Source organism: Columba livia, chromosome 26 (genome assembly GCF_036013475.1).
Source record: "Columba livia isolate bColLiv1 breed racing homer chromosome 26, bColLiv1.pat.W.v2, whole genome shotgun sequence".
Classification (NCBI taxonomy): domain Eukaryota; kingdom Metazoa; phylum Chordata; class Aves; order Columbiformes; family Columbidae; genus Columba; species Columba livia.
Genome location: NC_088627.1, coordinates 2,432,755 through 2,452,184, shown reverse-complemented (window position 1 = coordinate 2,452,184; position 19,430 = coordinate 2,432,755). Strand labels below are relative to the sequence as shown.

The following is a 19,430-nucleotide window of genomic DNA, read 5'->3' as shown; positions in this document are numbered from 1 at the left end:
CGTCGATGGGCGGGCCACGTGTTGGGCGCCCTCCACCGCCACCCGGAGCCCTAGCCGCGGGTTCGCGTCCCGCCGCCACCCTGAGCGGTGCCCACAGTGTTCTCAGCGCGTCCCTGTTTATTGCTGGGGGGAAAAGGAGCACACAGCACCGGCGGAGGGAGGGGCTGGGTCTGTTAGCGCTGCCCGGACCCCGCGGCACTAAAACACCCGGCAGTCCTGGAGCTCCTCGGCCCCGCCGATGCGGAGGCCCTGCAGCAGCGGGAAGGTGGCGGGGAGCTCCTCGGCGCACCCCCCGTCTCCCGGGCAGCCCTGGGGAGCAGCCCCGTGGAACCAGAGGTTCTCGTAGGGCTGGGGGCTGGGGCTGGGGTCGCTGAGCAGGGGCTGGCTGGAGCTGGAGCCGCAGCGCAGGTAGAGGCGCGGGGGGACATGCTGCTGCCCCTTGTACCCCGCGCCCACCACCCGCGCGTACTGCACGGGCTCCCCGCTCCCGCCGCGGCCCCGCTGCGGCTCCACCGCAGCCCAGGCAGTGCCAGGACGCTCCTGCCGCACGTAGGGCTGGGGCGGCATGGGGAAGGTGCCGGTGGGCTCGGCGGTGGGCTCCTTGCTCCGGCTGGGCGGCTGCTTGCCCGCTGCCCTTTCAAGCACAGTGACGGTAGAAATGGTGGCCAGGCTGGGCTCTCTCACGCCGGGGACCTGCAGAGGCTCCTGGAGGAACAGTGTGTGGTCACAGCCTGTGCGGTGCAGCCCCTCCTGCCCACTCTGCCCAGCATCGCACCAGTGCTCCCAGTGCCCCCTGTTCCCGTCCCAGTGCAGCCTTGCACCCCCGTGGCCAGGGGGAGCAGCCGCCCAGGTCTCACCTGCGGGAGCTCTGCTGGCACCCACTTGCCCAGGCTGCTGTTGGCGGGGTCGGGGACGCTGGGCCAGAACTGCTGCTTCACCCTGGGGACCACAAGACAAGGGAACCTGAGACTGGCAGCTTTGGGGCTGGCCTTGCTCCCGCCGAGCTCGCAGTGGGATGTCACCTCTCCCCACGGCCAAGGCCACCACGACCACTGGGGACTGGGAGTCCCAGGGCAGCCCAGCCCAGCGCGAGGCCAGTCCAGCCCGCAGCGGTTCTCGGTACTCACCGCCCGTTCTTCTGGAAGCAGATGAGCAGAAGTATGAGCAGGACAAAGACCAGCCCCAGGGTCAGGAAGAGGAACTGGATTTCAACGTCGTCTGGAAAGCAGGGAGGGGAAAGAGTCATGGGGGTCCATGGTGGGGCACCTCTGGCCATGTGTGCTGCAAGGCCGGGGAAGGACCTGGGGTCAGGCGGGTCCCCTCCCATCCCTGCACCCCCTCACCTAGTGCCATGGTCACCAGGGTCAGGCTGGTGCCGTTGGTGCTGCCAGCAGCCGTGGATGCCATGATGTGCACTTTGTACAGGGTCGAGGGCTTCAGCTCCTGGATGACAAAGGAGCTGAGAGAGGGACCCACGGCGGCACCTGGGAAACGCAGGGGCTGTTGGCGCAGCGTGGGCTGCTTGGTGGGTGCCCCTCACCTGCACGGCCCCTTGGGTCTCTGCTGGCACGGACCTTACGGGACCCACACACACCCCCAACCCTGTCTGACGAAGACATGGACTCTGCTGATGTTCCCACCCAACAGGCAGGACTCACTGGACACCTCTGCGGTGCTGTTGGCCCAGAAGATGGTGTAGCCAGTGATAAAGCCGTTCTGCATCTCCACCGGCAGCAGCTCCCAGCACAGCTCGGCGTCAGACTTGCTGATGCTCTTCAGGTGGAGCTTTGGGGCGAAGGACGGGGCTGGAACAGAACAGGACAAGTGACCAGGTGCCGTGCAGAACCGCTGACTTGGGGTGGGGGATGGATGGGAGGATCCACGGCGTGGTGAGTCCCACTTCTGAGGTGGGAGAGACCTTCAGAGAGGAGCCAAGGTCCAGCCCAGAGGTCTGAGCTCCTTTGCACAGCCCCTGAACTGGCCGGCTCTCCTTTTGGAAAGGCAAAGGCTCGCTCGTGCAGGGGGAGGCCCTGGGGCCCCACGGGCGCTGCTGGGCACACACGTACCCTTCTGCTTGGAGTAGGCTGTGGTGTGGACAGGCACCCCAATGGCATCTGAGTAGAGGGGGTACACTGAGATGTTGTACCGCTGGAAAGGCTCAATACCATCTGCAACAGAGCAGAGCGGGGATTGGGGACAGCCCCTGTTGCCCCATGGTGCCACCCGCCTGCCCCAAGCCATGCAGGGACCCCCAGCAGCCCCCTTTACCATGGATGAGGGCTGCGGTGGTGGCCCCGTCACGCTCCATCTTCCAGCAGGTGCTGCAGGCGCCGGGCTCCACGGGCACCCGCTGCCACTCCAGGACGTAGGCGGCTGGTGGGGCCGGGGGGGACTCCCAGCGCACCCAGAGGCTGCGCTCACCCCCCGGCACAGCATGGAGCCCAGCCAGGGGCTGACCTGCATGGGGACAAGCAACCGCAGCCCCCCAGTCACACACGCAGGGAGGGCCGATGGAGCAGCACCCAGTCTGAGAGCTCATGGAGCTGGGCAGGGGGAGCGGAGGCCAGGGGGCACACGGAGGGTTCGGGCGTGGAGGTTTATGCTGCCCTCACCTTTCCTCTCCAGCAGCACGACCTCGGTGGCTGCCGACTCGCCGGCGGCGTTGTAGGCTGAGAGATAGACCCTCGTGGTCCCCGCCGGCGCTGAGAAGTTGCACTGGGTCCGGGTGGTGTTGCAGACGGTGGGGGGGTCCCTGCCCCTCCTCCTGGGGCTCAGGGTGACGCGGTACCCCAGCACTTGCCCGTTTGCCTCCCTCCGCCCGGGGGCCTGTGCGCAGACAGGATGTGCAGGGGTGCTCGGTCCCCACGTGGACACTCGGTCCCCAGGGTGATGCCCGGCAGCCCCCATGTCCCCCCTGCCCGTGCTCACCTTCCAGCGCAGCTGCACCTCCAGCTGCCCGCCCGCCCCGGCTGGCCGAGTGCTCCACCACACATCCAGCGTCCCTGTGGGGGCTGCAATGGGACAGGGAGCTGAGAGGGGCCAGCGTGGCTGTGCCACCGCGGCTGTGCTGCCTGGCGGGGCAAAGGGGACCCCATGGTGCCCCCACAACCACCTTTCTCATGGGTGGTGTAGTTCCTGCCCGGGCTCCAGTCACTCCAGTAGCCCTGTGCCGAGCTCCGCCGGCAGCGCATCTGGAAGCAGTACGGCGTGCCGAAGAGGAAGCCACAGTGCTGCGCGGTGCGGGCCTGGCCGGGGATGCCGGTGACCTGGCAGGAGAGAGCGGGCTGGAGGCTCCAAAACACACCTGGAGCTGCCCGGGGTGTGGAAGGCAGGTGGGAAACCCGGCAGAGCTCAAGGCGGAGGGTCCCGGCTCCCACTCGTCCTCCCAGGTCCCGCTGCCCGGTGTCACTCACCAGAGCCCAGGCAGCGTCCTCGGGCGCCCGGTAGCGCAGCTCGCACAGCAGCTCCATGTGCGCGTGGCTGCGGGCCACCTCCCAGGCCACGGTGACACAGTCGCTCTGGAAGGGGACGGACTGGATGCTCTGCAGGGCCGGGGGGTCCAGCTCGGCTGGAGGAAGATCCAGGGGAGAGCTGGAGAGGTGCCGCAGTGCAGGGGCCACGGCCGCGCACAGGGCTGTTGGTAATGCCACAAGTTGTGGCACCAGCCTGCTTGGACCCCGAGGCAAGGATGGGGAGAAACCACTTCAAAACCTTGAGAAAGGCTCATGGAAGGGGATGGGAGCTGGTTTGTGCTGCTGCCTGGGACACGGGACAACACTCCCAGTGGGAGCAGGGAAAACAGATCCCACAGGATCCAGGTCTGATACATGGCCGGGGTAGCCGCACATTTGGGTCTGCCAGGGCTGAGAGCCCAGCATGGCCATGGGAGGGCTCAGCCGGTTCCTGGGTACAGAGCAGGGAGGATGAGGCGCACCATCTGGGAAGGTTCTTTTCATAAATAGTTTATAAGAGCTGGATATATTATTAATAGACCTGCTGAATAAATGGGTAATCAATTGCTGGAGAGTGCAGCAGGTCAACCGGCGGCTCATAACCCACTGGCACATGCTGCTCAGTCTGTAATGCGGCTTTGGCACCTATTCATCCTGGCAACCCATTCATCATGGGAACCTGCCTGTAAAATATCACCTGCAAGCCCGAGGTGCTGCTAACAGCACATTAATACCCTCGCTCACCGCCGAGGGGCTTCGCTGCTCCGACCGTCACTCACCCACATCCATGGGGTCGATGCAGAGATGCTCGGACTCGGCCGTGCCCAGCGCGTTGGTGGCCGACACCCAGAGCTCCATTTGCCGGTAGAGCTGGAGCAGCCGGCGCGGCACCGTGCAGCGGTTGTACCCGCCTTGTGGGGTGCAGCCCGTCTCTGCCAGGGCTCTGCTCCTGCAGCAGCAACAGGGGTGGCTCGGGGACCCTCCAGCGGTGACAAGGCTTGCCAGGTGGGTTGGAAGAGGGCAAGGGTCTGTGTCACACCCTGAGGTTTACCTGGCAAACTTCAGCGTGACACTGGTGGGGAGGTGGCTGTCAGCTCCCGGCTCCCACTGGCATGTCAGCCCGTAGTCGCTGAGGTTCAGGACGCAGCTGAGGTTGAAGGGCTTCGCAGGAGGGTCTGGGAGAGAATGGCCAGGAAGAACCCAAGCAAAGCACCTGTCCCAGCTGCACAGAAGCCAGAGCCCCCTCCATGCCCCGCTGCCACGCCACCCTCCCCAAACCTGCCCTGCCCCGCAGCCAGACACCCGTGCGCCAGGACATGGCTGAGCACAGCGCCGAAACAGCCTCCACCAGCCATCAGCCATCAGCCACAGCTGTGGCTTTGCCCAGGGCAGACATGCGTCTCAAGGAAGACACACAGGAACCCAGCGCCAGGTTGCGCCGCTTGTGCACACAATGGTGACCTGTGGCAGCAGCAGACTTACAGCCCGCCCTGATCTCAGCCATGCCGACGCGCTGCTTGGTCCCGTTCCACTCCACCCAGCACCACAGCCTGGCCTGCGTGCGGTTGAACTGGGGCAGGGTGAGGTTGGACACCTCTGAGCCCCCCGCGCCCCGGTGCTGGCTCCCGGCCATGGGCTCGTTGTCCAGCATCCAGGTGATCCGGACCTTCCCCTGCTCCAAGCCGCGGCACAGCTCGCTCCGGACGGTGCAGGATGCCCTGACGGCCGAGCCCAGGGCCACAATGGGTGAGGCCACGGCCACTGAGGCACAGCCCAGGGTCCCTGCAGGCAGGAAAGATGTGTCAGATCCACGGCACTGCTGTGACAAAGCCAGGACAGAGGGATGAGTGCCTCTGCCCTTAGATGGGCCCCCAGCCGCTGGGGAGGAAGAGCTGGGCGTTGGGCAAGGCTGCCAGCTTGCACCGGGCCCCATCCTGCCAGCCCCATGATGCCTGCAGAGCCCCGGCGTGCCACGGCGCTGGGGACAGGCGAGAGGTGCACGAGGATGGCACCGGGTATGCAGCTGTGGGACAGGACAGACCCCACTCACCACCCGGGCGCAGGAGCAGGAGCAGGGAGAGCTGCAGCAGGAAGGGTGTCCTGGCACCGTGCCTGGCCATGGCCTCCACCGTGGCTTGGGCATCACCTGCAACAGAGAGAGCGGCGTTGGGAAGGGGCTGGGGATGAGGCGGGCTGGAGGAGCCGTGTTGCCACCGTCACCAACGTTTCCTGGAGCAAAATGTCCTTTTGCCGTCAGAGGCAGCCTCTCCCCGCAGCCCTTCTGCAGCGCTGACACCTCCGCCCCCGGCTCGGCCGCCCTTGCTGCCGCGGGCACCAGCAGGGACAGACAGCGGTGACACCGGTGAGGTCCCTCAGCACAGCCTGCCACCAGCTCTCAGCTCCACACACCCCAGTCCCGGGGCACAGCACCCCGTGTCTGCAACAGGCACCGGCTGATTTTATCTCAGGTATCTGCAGCCTCTGCCCGGCAGAGATTTGCGGTTTCGGGGAGGGCTTGTGGCGGCAGAGCTGATAAGCTGAACGAGCTCATGAATGAACGAGGGGCTGGGCAGAGCAGCCACCCCCGAGCACCTGGCACATGTGGCTGTCCCAGGCTGGGGACAGGGCAGAGCAGCTCACGGGCAAGGTGCTCAGCTGAAGCCAAGCACCCTGTTCCCCACCCTATCTCACTCCATCCCTACCTCACTCCATCCCCACCTCCCGTCCATCCCCACCTCACCTCCGTGCCCCCTGTGTCCGGCCGCTGCTCACCGCTCGCCCCGAGCGCTGGCCTTTGGCTGTTGGCAGCTCGCTGTGCTCATCCCGGTTGCCAGCATGCTGCTTTCACCGTTAGTTCCTCAAAACCAGTGCTGTTAATTGCTGTGACTCTCTCAAGAAGGTGATTGCAAAACACTTCCCTGCAGGCTGCAGCCGCAGGAAGGAAACCCAGCGGCATGCACGGTCCTTGGCCTCCCACCCCGCTCCAGCAGCCGGGACGTGGCACAGCCAGGAACTGGCTGCAGCTGCCCCAGGCCATGGGGCTGGGGGACACAGCAGGGGGACATGGCTGGGGGACACGGCATGGGGACACGGGCTTGGGGACATGGCAGGGAAACGTGGGACTCTGAGACAGGAGGCAAACCCAGCCGCGGCTGCCAGCACACTGTGGTGCCGCCCGAGCGCTCTTCGCACTCCCCAGCCTGCCCAGGTGTCTTCAGCACAGGGCACCGGGTCGTCCTTGTCCCTCTGAGCTCCATCCCTCTCTTGGGACATGTTCCCCAGTCTCCCCTCCCCATTCCTGAGGACAGCACCACTGCCCTTTGCTGTGTCCTAAATCCCAGCCCCAGAGCTGCCCTGCAAAGCCCCATTTGCCCCAGCTTGTCCATGTGCACACAGTCCAGCTCATCCCAGAGCAAGAGGACCCATGAGATGGGCCAAGGGCGACGCAAGACCTTCCCACTGCCACCTCCCCATGCCGACCATTAACCCAGGGTTTTCCAGCAGCCCCTCCAGCTCTACCCACCCCGCCAGGCTGGCACTGCAGCCCAGCGGGGAAACCCGTGTCCCGCGGGACGGGACGGGAGCAGTGGGGTAAACAGGGGATTGCCCAACCCACGGACTTGCAGCTTCGCAACGGCGGCTGTTGTGCAAACAGCTGTTTACTACGAGACTTCCAGCACGCGTTTCACCTCCAGCAGCGTGTTACTCAGCGCTCACGCAACCCCACGCTGCAAACACCTGCAGGGCCGGCGCAGCCCCCACCCAACGGCTCCCAGAGGAAGGGTGTCCGGGCCACGGGAGAGCAGCCTGGGGGGACACGCTCCAGTGTCACCTCTCCCCGAGTTGGCCTGCGGCTGTGGCCATGCAGCCCCAACAGCCCAAGCGAAGGTTTTCTCCCCCAGATCTCCCTGCCCAGAGCGGGCTGGGCTGCTCACGGGGCTGTGGGGATCACAGATCCCCAGGGGCGCACGGGGCCGATTCCCACAGCCGCTGGCCTGGGCAGAGTAGCTGCCCTTGCGACATTTCCCGGGGCTGTAGCAACGCCCGTGTTTTGGGATGGAAGTGAGCAGTGTGCGGGCTGTTTACCAGCAGGGATGCCCGCGGGTAGCCATGGCGACATGGGCATCTCCGTGGGAACCGGCGAGCAGGCGGAGCTGCAAACACCGCCTGGACACAAACAACACTGCCCTCCCGCACCCACCCATGGGGCCCTGCCATGGGGTACGTGTGCTGGGACCGCGTGTCCCAGAGTGCAGAGGGGACCCTGTGTCCCCCAGGCTCGCTTTGGCCATGATCTGCAGGGACGCGGTTTGTACCCAGAGAGGCTCTGAGAGTGACAATCTCTCAGGGCATGGCTCCCTGTGCTGCACCCGCAGCAGCCCCTTCCCCAAACACGGATGGAGCAGACGTGTCCCCATGACAGTGCTCTCAGTTCCCCTTCATCTCTGAGTCACTCTCACAAGCCTGTGGATCCTGTCCCCGGGATGGACAGGGGACAAGAGGCAGGGTGACACCCCCGCAGCCTGAGGGTCCCTGCCAGCCCAGCAGGGGTCCCAGGAGGGCTGGGGCAGGAGGACACGTGGGGAGGAGCTGCTGGTGTACGAGAGCCCACTGTGTGACAGAGGGTCCCACAGCCGGCAGTGGCAGAACAGAGACGGGGGTGACATGGGGACATGGTGCAGGACAGAGCGGGGAGCACAGTTTGGAGGGGATATGGTGCAGGACAGAGCGGGGAGCACAGTTTGGAGGGACAGGAGTGCTGGTGGCCCAAACGGGCAGGTTTTGGGGTGAGCGGCAGGGCAGTGGGCTCCCAGCCCGGGGCGCAGGGGCTGCCCGAGGGGGAAGGCGGAAAGGGGAAGCGGCCGTGGGGCTTTTCGTGGGTTGCAGCGCGTGGGATGGTGACCAATGGCTGCGGGCAGCAGCTCGCCGGCACGGCCAGAGCCCTCGGGCAGTGCTGGAGGTGACAGGGACAGATCCAGACCCTCCCAGCAGCACGGAGCCACCCATGCCCGGAGCACCGCGCTCCCACCGGTGCCCGTGTTCAGTGCCGGGGGTTCCCAGCTGCTCCATTTCTCAGGTGCATTATCAGCACCTCTGATTTCATCCCTACCGGGCAGATCTTTGCTATTAAGCAGAGTAAAGCACATTACCAGGTTGTATCAGCTCAGCTGCCAGCAGGAACCAGCCTCCCTAAAGAGATTTTCTCTTTCTTCTTTTCATTCCCTAAAAATATAAAATATTGCCAGTCATGTAAGATGCAAGATCTATTACAAGTGCAGAATCTGCTGCAGTCTCTAATAGATGAGGAGAGACGTTTAATTGCTGCCCAATGTGATTAATTCAAACAAACCACCTTGTCTGGGCGTCAGCAGTGGGGAGGGAGCTGAGCCACAGCCAGGGGTGCTGGGGAGGGGACCCTCGTCTCGGGAGGACACGGGGGACACGAGGGGACATGAGGAGCCCAGGCTGCCAGCATGGAGCCACCCCGGGGAGGGGAGCTGGCCAGGACCCTCCACGTGCACCGGCTCCAGTCACCTGGTCCCCAAGCACTGGGGACAACCACGGTGCTCGTCCCCACCGTGTGCCACCACCCGGCTGCTGCAAATTGGAGAGAATTGATTACAGGGGTCCAAGAGGCTGACCTTGAGCAAGGCTCCTGCCATGCTGCTGTAATTAATGAAGCAGAAGGATTAATTTTCCGTGTTGCAGGGATGTGGGGAGTCCCTGGAGGGCGCAGGGAGGGGGATGACGGGGCAGGGGCTGCTCCTTCTCCCTGAGACACTCAGAACTCCGAGGTGCGGAGCATCTCCTCCCTCTGCCGCTGCTGAGAAGAAATTTCCCTTGGTGCTGCCCCCAAACCAACAAAGCAGGGGGAATTTTTCCCCCCCCGCACCCTCCACCCCCACGACCGCGGTGCCAAGCAGCAGGTTCGATCCCGCTGCCGGGTCCGTGCGTCCAACGCCTGACACTTCCCGGCAATCAGGCTGCAAGCACAGCGCCATTAGTTTTCTGCTCTAATAAACACCCCTGACAATAATAGAAAAAAATCAGCTTTTATCGGAAGAAAAAATATATCTGGAGATGATTTACTCAGAGTCAATAGTTGCAAGCGGAGGCTGATAGCCCAGGCGGCTGGGCCATCGCATGGAAACAGAAACACGCTCCCAGCAGATCCCAGCTCAGTCCTGCTGTACAAACACAGGACCTTGCTGAGCTCTGCAGGACCCTCTGCACCCCCGTCCCTTTTACCCCAGGAGAGCTGTGAGGGGTGGGCCCCGAATTGCCCGGGAGGGCTTTGGGTGCCCCTCTCATCAGCCACAGGCTCAGGTCTGCGAGAGCAAGAAATTCACGGTCAATTGAGTTGCAGCTAATCACAAAAGGCAATTAAATGACTGCTTCTCGAGGGCTATAAACATCACCGATTTAAATCCAGTGACACACGGAAATGGGAATCCAACCAAGCAGCCTCCAAAAGTGCTTTATTCCCCATTATTTTCATTAGCTGGCTTGTAATTTGATTTGTCCCTCTCCAGCTGCTGGCTTTTTCCGCAGCCAAGAGGAGTGACGAATGAAACACCCTCAGACTTGCGAACCCCGACGGTGTCCTCGTGGGTCAGGAGTGACACAGCTCATCCTGCTCACAACAAGCGGCCGTGTTTGTTCCCATGAGAGGGGACAGAGGGGTCAGGGTGCCTGGACTGTTCCCACCGGGGCTCCCCCGGCACTGAGCCCCCACTGCCGGGGTCACTGCAGCCAAGTGCTCCGGGCACGGGGACACAGCAGGGACACCATCCCCGCCACAGGCACAGCCAGCCTGGTCCCAGGGGCAGCGTGCCAGGGACCTCCAGGTCCTCCAGCGTGCCAGGTCACCTCCATTGCTTTTGTCACACGTCCGGGCTGCCTCGTTTTCTGCAAATTCCAATTAATTTCACTGGGCTTTCCTGACAAGACAGATTAAGGTCTTTCCCCATCAATCCCCTCTGCCAGGAGGCTGCAACCGAGGCAGCCGGGGGCGATGCCGGGCTGATCTCCCTGCGGATCTCTCTTTGCTCTCTGCCAGGGTTATGGTGCTGTGGCTGGGACGGTGCTGTCCTGGCCAGGATGGTGCTGCCACTGTGGTTCTTTGCTCACCAGTGGGGAGCTCAGGGCAAGGGCCCCAGGGCTGGCACCGCCATCAGCACCACCCACCTCCGGGTGCTCCTGTGCGCCCCGCTCCTGTGCACCCCGCACCTGTGCGCCCTACTCCTGTGCACCCTGCACCTGTGCGCCCTGCTCCTGTGCACCCCGCTCCTGTGCACCCCGCACCTGTGCACCCCGCACCTGTGCGCCCTGCTCCTGTGCACCCCGCACCTGTGCACCCCGCACCTGTGTGCCCTGCTCCTGTGCACCCCGCACCTGTGCGCCCCGCACCTGTGCGCCCCGCTCCTGTGTGCCCTGCTCCTGTGCACCCCGCACCTGTGCGCCCTGCTCCTGTGCGCCCTGCTCCTGTGCACCCCGCACCTGTGCGCCCTGCACCTGTGCGCCCCGCTCCCGTGCGCCCTGCTCCCGTGCGCCCTGCTCCTGTGCGCCCCGCTCCCGTGCGCCCTGCTCCTGTGCGCCCTGCTCCTATGCACCCCGCTCCTGTGCACCCCGCACCTGTGCGCCCCGCTCCCGTGCGCCCTGCTCCTGTGCGCCCCGCTCCCGTGCGCCCTGCACCTGTGCGCCCCGCTCCCGTGCGCCCTGCACCGCACCAACGGCTTCCCCCCTGCAATTTCCTTGAGAGCTGTCAGGCTTGGCCGGGGCACCTTTGCAAATGAAGAGAGAAGAAAACAACCAGGTCTGCATTTATTCCACTAGAAATTAATCCCCCCCCTTCTAATTTAAAGGTATCAGTGAATGAGGCCAAGTTGTTAAGTGACAAAAGAAAAATGATTCTTGCCTTCCAGGGTTATTAAAATCATGTTCTACAATTTTAGCAGCCACAAGGAAGCCCAGATAATGACAGATGATGATAATACATCTCCAGCACAGCCTGGTCTATAATGATACTGCCCATATCTCTTGTATTACCACCAATTACTCAGCATATAAGTATAATGAAAATGTACATCCATTCTGGGGAACTGCATTTGCCGCCTCTGGTTCCAATTTCTCCCTCTCCCAGCCGGTGCAGGAGGCAGCAGCAGCTCGGTGCTGGTCTGAGCCACCGCCGTGCCCGGCTCTGCCATGGGCTGCGGGAGCCACCGCTGTCCCCAGCAGGGACGGTGACCGATGGGGACAGCTCTGCGCAGGCGGATGCTGTGAAATGCACAGTGCCGGAGGAACACGAGAAGATGCAAAGCTACGTGAATCCTCCCTCCTGAGCTGCCATCAAACCCCCAGTGCCACCTTTGGGTGGCTGGAGGTGCCGGGTCACACACATCCCCATGTGTTGGTGAAAAGGCTCCCTTGAGTTCTGATCTCATCCCAGCCGGCCGGGCTGACGTGCTCCCCGCTGCACCGGGCTCAGCATCCCACAGCAGCACCTAATCCTGCTACAGCCGAGTGGAAATGGCTTGGATAAAGGTGCTGTTTTACTACACGCCCAATCCACTCCTGCTGCAGCCCCTGGCAGCTCTGAAAAGGCTCTCTCTGTGTAAGATTAATACACATACATATTTCATCTGGATTCTATTAGCTTCCATTTGATTCAGGTCAAAAAGCAGGAGACAACATCTTTTAAGATGAAAACATAATCTTTTGGAAAATTGAAAATATAGATCAGTGTTTGTGTAGAAGTACGTGTGCGTTTGCGCTGCCGGCAGCTCCCGCGCTCGGCCCACGCGCGGCGACGGCTCCACGCGGGTCCCCAGACTGATGGAGCATCTCGTGGTGACAGAGAGGAGCTTTGTGTGTGTGTGTGTGCCCGGCTGGTGCTGGGCAGAGCCCCACCTGCCCTCCCCATACCCACCCAGACACACCCACGAGAAGAAAAACCCACCACGACAGGGCCAGCCCCCCATGAAAGTTTATCCTGGGAGCAGAGCTCCAGAGCCAGTCGGCTCTTGAAAACAGGTCTGCATGGAGCAGAACTTGCCTCATCCTTTCTTAAATTAAATGCCTTTATTTTTTCATAACTCATTGTAATATGTATGTGTATGTTTAATACATAATTAACAGCCCCTCCATGCTCTAAGCTGCTCTGTCACAGAACGTCCGTTACCTCCTCCGAACAGATTGCATTTCACAGCGCAGTTCTAAATGAGTTATTAAAGAACAGAGGTGCATCTATTAATTATTTCATAAATATTAACAAGCCCTTAATGGCTGGAATCCTGGAGTAACAGGTTCCCAGGGAGTTAGTTTTTATGACGGTTGTTAACTGCACTGACCGCCGGGCTGGTGGCAGCGACACAAGTGCACCCTGCGGCGATGCTGCGGGCGGGCGGCTCCTCCGGGAGCACCCAGCGAGGTCCTGGCTCCCTCCCCGGGGCAGGTCAGCACCTTCCAGACAGCACAGCACAAGGGCAGCCCCTTCCCGGCTCCTTAAATCACCCCGGGCTCCTCTCACTCGTTAACCAACCCGGCTGCAGCAGCAAGCAGAGTTATGGAATAATTATCTGGTATTAGCAGCCTCCCAGCAGCCGGCAATGTATCTGTCTTCTCCCTGGGGTGTATTTAGTCTGTGCTTCCTTTTCATGGAGATAGATGGAGACGCTGCTGTGAGGTCCAAGAGAAGTTACGGCCTTGAACCGTGCACAGCTGAGCAATGCGCAATGTGGACAATGGCTGTGCCGGGGCTGCCAGGGGCTGGGGGAGTTACAGCCCCTTCTTCCCGGGGAGAAATACAGAGCTATGAACTCTGCAAACCTCCATGGAGCACGATTATGTTCTTACACAAAGCAGGAGACCCAAATTGCAGCTCCCACCTGCAGGGGGTGTGTGGTGGGTGAGCTCCACGCAGGGGGTTTCCAGCCAGGGACCCCCAGTGGTTCCCCCAGGCTTGGGCTTGCGGAAGCGAGAAGCACAGAGTCAAAACTCTTGGGTTTGGTGTGTTTTCATTCCATCCTGCAAATTGCCTTTCGCTGCATCTCTGCGGGAGGAGCTGGTGAACGGAGCAGGGTCCCCGCGGAGCGTCGCCCCGGGCAGCCCCGAGGTGCAGGGCTGGGGATGCTCCCACGCAGCAGCTCCTGGATCTGCTCCTGCATCCCATCCCTGAGACTGCTGCAGCTCCCACTGGCGTTTTATCTCTGCGACCAGGCAGGAGCAGCCTTGGCCTGGCAGCGCACCCCAGAGCGGCTCCGCCATGAATATTGATGGGGCAGCTGGATGGGGGGAAGACACACGCTAATTTAATCAGGGTGACAGGAGCGGGACTCCCCGGGGCCACCGCGCTGCCATTTCCTGACATTAATGTTACTCTGTGTCACAAGGCATTTTTTAATGTAGCTTGCCAGTAAAATAATCAGCCTTCTCTGGGGGTAAAGAGGAATTTGTTTCTCATCTATTATGATACAGATGTCGCTCCTCAGCTGTCATTAGCGTATAAGAGGAAAGCCGGGGCAACACGTCTGGTATTTTTAGAAGTATGACATGGATGGGAAACATATTCTTGCCTTTCAAAGGCAATAAACAACCTCTGTTGTGCAACATCCCTCTGGGGACACAGGGGTGATGGGTTCCATGGAGCCCGCCCAGCCCCACATGGGATGCTCTGGGCTCTGTCCCCAGCTCTTCCCTGGTTGGGATGTCTTGGATCAGAGTGACCTGGCTCCCAACAGCATCTCAGGGTCCCGGGACACCTTGCAAGCCCTAGGGGGTGACACAAGCCGGGGCCCTGGGCTGGGGGGCAGTTCAAAGCACCCCCAGATTTAGCGGCTTTTGAAGCTCTCTGCCTTTTCTGCTCCCGACCAGAGATCTGACGCAGTTTATCAATTTATTTAGTGAGCTCTGCCGCTCACCTTCAAAGCCTCTTGACTTCGCGGTGAGCAGCCCTGCTCAATTCTGCTCATGCATCTTTAATCTCAAGTGAAAAATGAGGTTTTTTTTTTCCCTTTTGCTGTTTGGTTTCAGAGACTGATGGCAAAACCAAACCTCCACCTCCAGCGGTGCAGAGGGGCCGCTGCAGCTCCTCTCACCCAGAGCAGCCGATCCCCCGCGGCACCACCGCCCGTGCCGAGGGGTGCGCGAGCCATCGGCGCCGAGGGGGCAGGAACCGGCCTGGACCCTGCGCAGGAGCGTGAGGATCTTCCCCTTCACAGCCATTTAGGCAACAAGCACCAAGAGGAGCTGAACAAGCACTGGAAGAGCCATAAATCCACTGCTCTGTCAAAATCCACCTTCACCTTCTGCTCTAAGGGGTCTGAACGGGGGGTGGCAGGTGAAGCCCCAGCACTCAGGTGGGAGCATGAGGATGTGCTGTTTTGGTTTGCTTTTATTTTATTATCATTTTTTTTTCCAAGAAGAAAAAATTGCTATGGCAACTTGTGCAACAGCCAAGCTCCTGGGAGAGTGGCTGCAAGTGAGACTTGCCACTCATCAGCTGACAATGTTAATCTGCCAGATTTACATAGTAATTAATGTCAAGAGGCAATCTACAATTTGAGCAATCAGAGTTCCTGAGCATAGAGTCAGACAGCAATTTGTAACTGTAAGAAAGGCAGTTAACCCCTTGTGGGTTTTCCCTGGGGAGCAGACGGGCCCGTACACCCTGACGCCAACGGGTGCATGGAAAACCCTGAACACCCGAACAGCACCACTGAGCGCTGGGCTCTGCGCGGCAGCACCAGCTGCAGCTCCCGCCGCTCGCGCCACCTCCAGCTCCCCGATTCCTGCTCGTTCCTCTTCGCCCCAAACCCCATCAGCTGTTCCCTGAGCAGAAACCCGCTCAGGTCTGGCTGTGGCTGCGCAGAGACATCGTGTGTTTCCCCGATGCGATCACTAACTCGGCAAATTGCAGGATCCATGGCTAACGAGGCTGCCGTGAGCCCCACCGTGGGGGTCACTCTGTACTCCCAGAAACACCAGAATCCCCCCAATTTGGAGCCGAGCGGCCCCTCCGCTGTGCCCGGACAGGGTTCAGTGTCTGCTTCCCAGGAAACCCTGCAAAGCCCTGCACTAACCTCCTCTGTAGAGAATAAAGCTGCTGAATCCCAGCATCCTTTATTCCTCCATCCTGTCGCTGGAGCCAAAAACTTCAGAGGAGGAAAAAAAGCCCAACCTAATTGATTTCTTCCGTATTAACAAGTCAATCACCAGGGTGTGTTTTTTTTTTTTAAATGACTCATAAGCAAGCTTGACGTGTCTGTTAATTAAATAGCCATCCTAGCTCTAATCCGCTGAGAGTTAATCATTTGGGGAATTAAAAGGTGTCAGTGCTGAATACCTCATTATGATGAGTGCTGCCTGCCCTTGCTGGCGGGAGGAGCCGGCGCTGCTGGGAGCGCAGCCTGGGGGACGGGGCTGAGCCCCAAACACCCCCCAGTGCCCCAAACCACTCGCAGTGTTTCCTTATTGTGGGTCAAGACCTTCAGGTCTAGAAAAATCCTTCTGCAGGGTGTCAGCAGGCACAGGCTGTGCCCGTGATGCAGAAAGAGGGTCAGAGGAATTTACAAGCCAATTAGAGGCTCCTGTATATTAAATCTTTATTATATATTCCTCAACGACAATTCTCCTGCCCCCCAAACATCCCGCCCCAGCCCTTGTGCTCCCTTCCCTTCCCAGGGGCTCGCCCAACAGCAGTCACTGATTTCTTGCCTTTATTAAGCTCAATAACAAGAGGGCAAATAAGCTAATTCTGGTGGTGAATGAAGGATGCAGTTTTGTGTTGCTGTGTGCATTGTATTAATCATTCAGTGACATGCTGGCTACTGGCCTGATGCAAGATAACGAGAGGTAATTAGTTACCAAAATCAGGAGGTGGGCAGATTGCCAATTGTTGACGGGGGCAGCCAGGAGAATTGCCTTTTCTGAGAGATCAAAGCTTCTTTTAAAACACCTGATTCAATTATGGACCACAGGCTGAGCCCTGAGCAGCCACAGGAGACAGACCGAATGTCCCCAGGGTCCCCATCCCAGCTGCAGTTGGGGCGCAGAAGGTACCTGACCCCCCTGCAGCCTCGGGGCAGCCCCTGGGGTGAGTTATCCCTGCAGAATGAATCCCTCTGTGCCCAACAGCCTCTCCCTGCACCCCAAACCCTTTCCTACTGCTGCAGCATCCCACGGCCAGGGCAGTAGGAGCACAAGGCAACACCAAGCAGCTCAGGGGGAACACTGTGCCCAGTAGTGGCACAATTTAAAGGTATTTCCCCCCACCCATTCAGTGGCAGCAGCTGCAGCACCGTGCACATGTGAAATCAGTTGCTGAGTGAGTGGTCGCTGCTGTGGGTGCTCCCGTCCCGGCTCCCCAGTAAAGTCCCATTTCTTGCCATGCTCTGCCACACGTGGCAGGTTGCACTGGGTGTCAGCGCAAACTGGTGGGCAAAGGGCAAGGAAAGCTGTGACCTGCGCAGAGCTCGGTTTTGCTTCTCGGAGGCACAGTCCTGGCAGCTGCAGCTGAGGGAGAAAAGCGTGTTTGACACGGCAGCGTGGGGCGGCTGCGATGTCCCATGCAATGGTGTGTGACCACAGCGGGGACACTGGGTTTTGGCTGAACCAGCATGGGTGTGCATGGGTGTGCATGCAGGCAAAACCAGCATGTGTGTGCACACAGGCTGAACCAGCACGGGTGTGCATGGGTGTGCACACAGGCAGAACCAGCACGGGTGTGCATGTGTGTGCACACAGGCAGAACCAGCACGGGTGTGCATGTGTGTGCACACAGGCTGAACCAGCACGGGTGTGCATGCGTGTGCACACAGGCAGAACCAGCACGGGTGTGCATGTGTGTGCACACAGGCAGAACCAGCACGGGTGTGCATGCGTGTGCACACAGGCAGAACCAGCACGGGTGTGCATGTGTGTGCACACAGGCAGAACCAGCACGGGTGTGCATGTGTGTGCACACAGGCTGAACCAGCACGGGTGTGCATGCGTGTGCACATAGGTAGAACCAGCACGGGTGTGCATGTGTGTGCACATAGGTAGAACCAACACAGGTGTGCATGTGTGTGCACACAGGCAGAACCAGCACGGGTGTGCATGTGTGTGCACACAGGCTGAACCAGCACGGGTGTGCATGCGTGTGCACATAGGTAGAACCAGCACGGGTGTGCGCACATGCACATGTGGCATACGTGGCGTCACGTCGCCGGCAGCACACACAGGAAACCCCCCCGCCCTGTAACGCACTTGGAACAACAGCCACAGGGAGCACTCGGCTTTATTCCCTCGTAGATACAACTGATGTGGGCAGAAAATATCAGCTGCCACTTGGAGAGGGCCGCAGAGGCCAACTCCATTAAAGCTGCTGGAATTGGTATATTTGACACAAACAGCAGCTATAACTTAAAGCCAGAGTATGAATAATAGAGCTCTGTACTCAGACCCACAAGTGAAATATATCTGATTGTTATATTGCCTTCTGCACAGAAACACAACCCCAAATCAATTCCCTACGTGCCTGGCGAGCAGCAGCTGTCCGGCCAGTTCACAGCTTCTGCTCCCCTCCGGCATTTCTTAGGCCAAAGAGCTAGGCTGATCCTCTCATTACCGCGGTGCTTAAGCACAGCTTAATGCGTTGGGCTGGTGACGGTGCCTGGGTGAGGAGTTCCCTGTGCCACCGGCACTGTGTGCCACCCTCTGTCATTGTCACTGCCATGCCAGTTTTTACAGCAGGAGACAGGACGTATCCATATTGTAAAACACCTTTGTCGGAGGAGCTGGGGAAAGCGTTAGGAGGTGGAAGGGGTGGAATTGTAAAGGGCCAGGTGAAGGTGAAAAGCACATGACGTTTATTAACTACAGTGAGAAGTTAAAGCTTGACAACCATCCCCTCCACTCAGACTCGGGGAGTCCCGGGGGAGCCGGCAGCAAAGCAAGGGGAGCAGGAACGTTTCCACGGCCTCCGGGCCAGCTCCGGCTTGTGGCACCGCTGAAGGCAGAGGAATAAGCACAGGCTGATCTGAAACCAATACTGCTCAAAAAACGGATTTCAAACCATCCCCAAACACCCGATTTTTCAGCTTAGCAGCTGAACTGCCAAAATCCATGAAATGACAGCTCCCGAATTCGTTGTCCCTCGCCTTGAGGACCGGGAGCCTGTGAGGGACACTTGGCTTGGGCAGCCCCTTCCCCACCGCCAGCGGGGCGAGAGACACTCTTGAACCTGAAATTCGCAGTTCATTCCTTCATTTAATGGTTTGTTTACATTGTTTAGTCTGCTTGCTGACATTGTCTGATTTGTTTGCTCACATCTCTCTCTTTCTTTGATTCTATCTGTGTATTTAGTACTGCCAACCCCAGCCCAGCAGTGCAGATCTGCTGGCGAAGCTGCTCAGTCCGGCCACAGCCCCAGGGTGGCCGGTGGCCCCGTGTCCCCTCCCCGCGGTCCCCAATCCCTGATACCCCAACACCCCCGCCATGATGTAGAAAGTACAGCGTGCTGGCAGAAAATCTATGCTGAAATATATCAGCTTTACTTCATCCTTTAAACAGCTCTTTTAAGAAATTATTTAAGGCAGGGAAGTTAAGCACACAGTGTAATGCTGTTGAAAATTTCCCTGTGAGCTGTTTTGCCCCAGTGACGGAGCCTTGATCCACAAACTGGCTCACCCCAAATGCAGGAGAATCCAGGGTTCTCCTACCTGAGCTCTGAAACATGAAATACGACATAGAAAACGGCAACACTTGCGGTAAACCCACGAGAGGTGGCAGTGCTGGCAGCGGGATTTGGCCCCTGCTTCACAGGAGTAAATACATCAGCTGGGTAGAAACAATAATCTTACCAAAACACAGGCTTTGCTTCATAAATATGTCCAGGCTGGAGTGAAACACGGCACTGCGGGAGGAGGGCGAGCAGTCAGCAGAATATCCCATTGATTGAGATGCCAATCACAGCGGGGCCGCCGTCACCCCGTGACG

The 19,430-nt window shown here is 59.9% G+C and overlaps 1 protein-coding gene across 4 annotated transcripts; it reads right to left on the bottom strand.

Annotated features, from left to right (window-relative positions):
* Window positions 1-99: 99 nt before the first annotated feature.
* CSF3R (colony stimulating factor 3 receptor) lies at window positions 100-6,370 on the bottom strand. 4 transcript variants are annotated; one of them, XM_065041479.1, is made up of 16 exons: window positions 6,193-6,370; window positions 5,503-5,598; window positions 4,935-5,234; window positions 4,504-4,627; window positions 4,232-4,401; window positions 3,414-3,634; window positions 3,113-3,266; window positions 2,929-3,011; window positions 2,613-2,826; window positions 2,269-2,457; window positions 2,067-2,168; window positions 1,659-1,805; window positions 1,344-1,484; window positions 1,128-1,218; window positions 858-939; window positions 100-705 (listed from the first exon to the last, which is right to left on the bottom strand). In XM_065041479.1, the coding sequence occupies exons 2-16, from the start codon at window positions 5,570-5,572 to the stop codon at window positions 199-201; spliced, it is 2,595 nt and encodes an 864-aa protein (XP_064897551.1). In that variant the 5' UTR covers window positions 5,573-5,598; window positions 6,193-6,370; the 3' UTR covers window positions 100-198. The 4 variants fall into 4 exon arrangements, with proteins under 4 accessions (XP_064897551.1, XP_064897553.1, XP_021153119.2 ...); XM_065041481.1 differs by having other exon boundaries at window positions 2,272-2,457; XM_021297444.2 differs by having other exon boundaries at window positions 3,414-3,568.
* Between the last annotated feature and the right edge of the window lie 13,060 nt (window positions 6,371-19,430).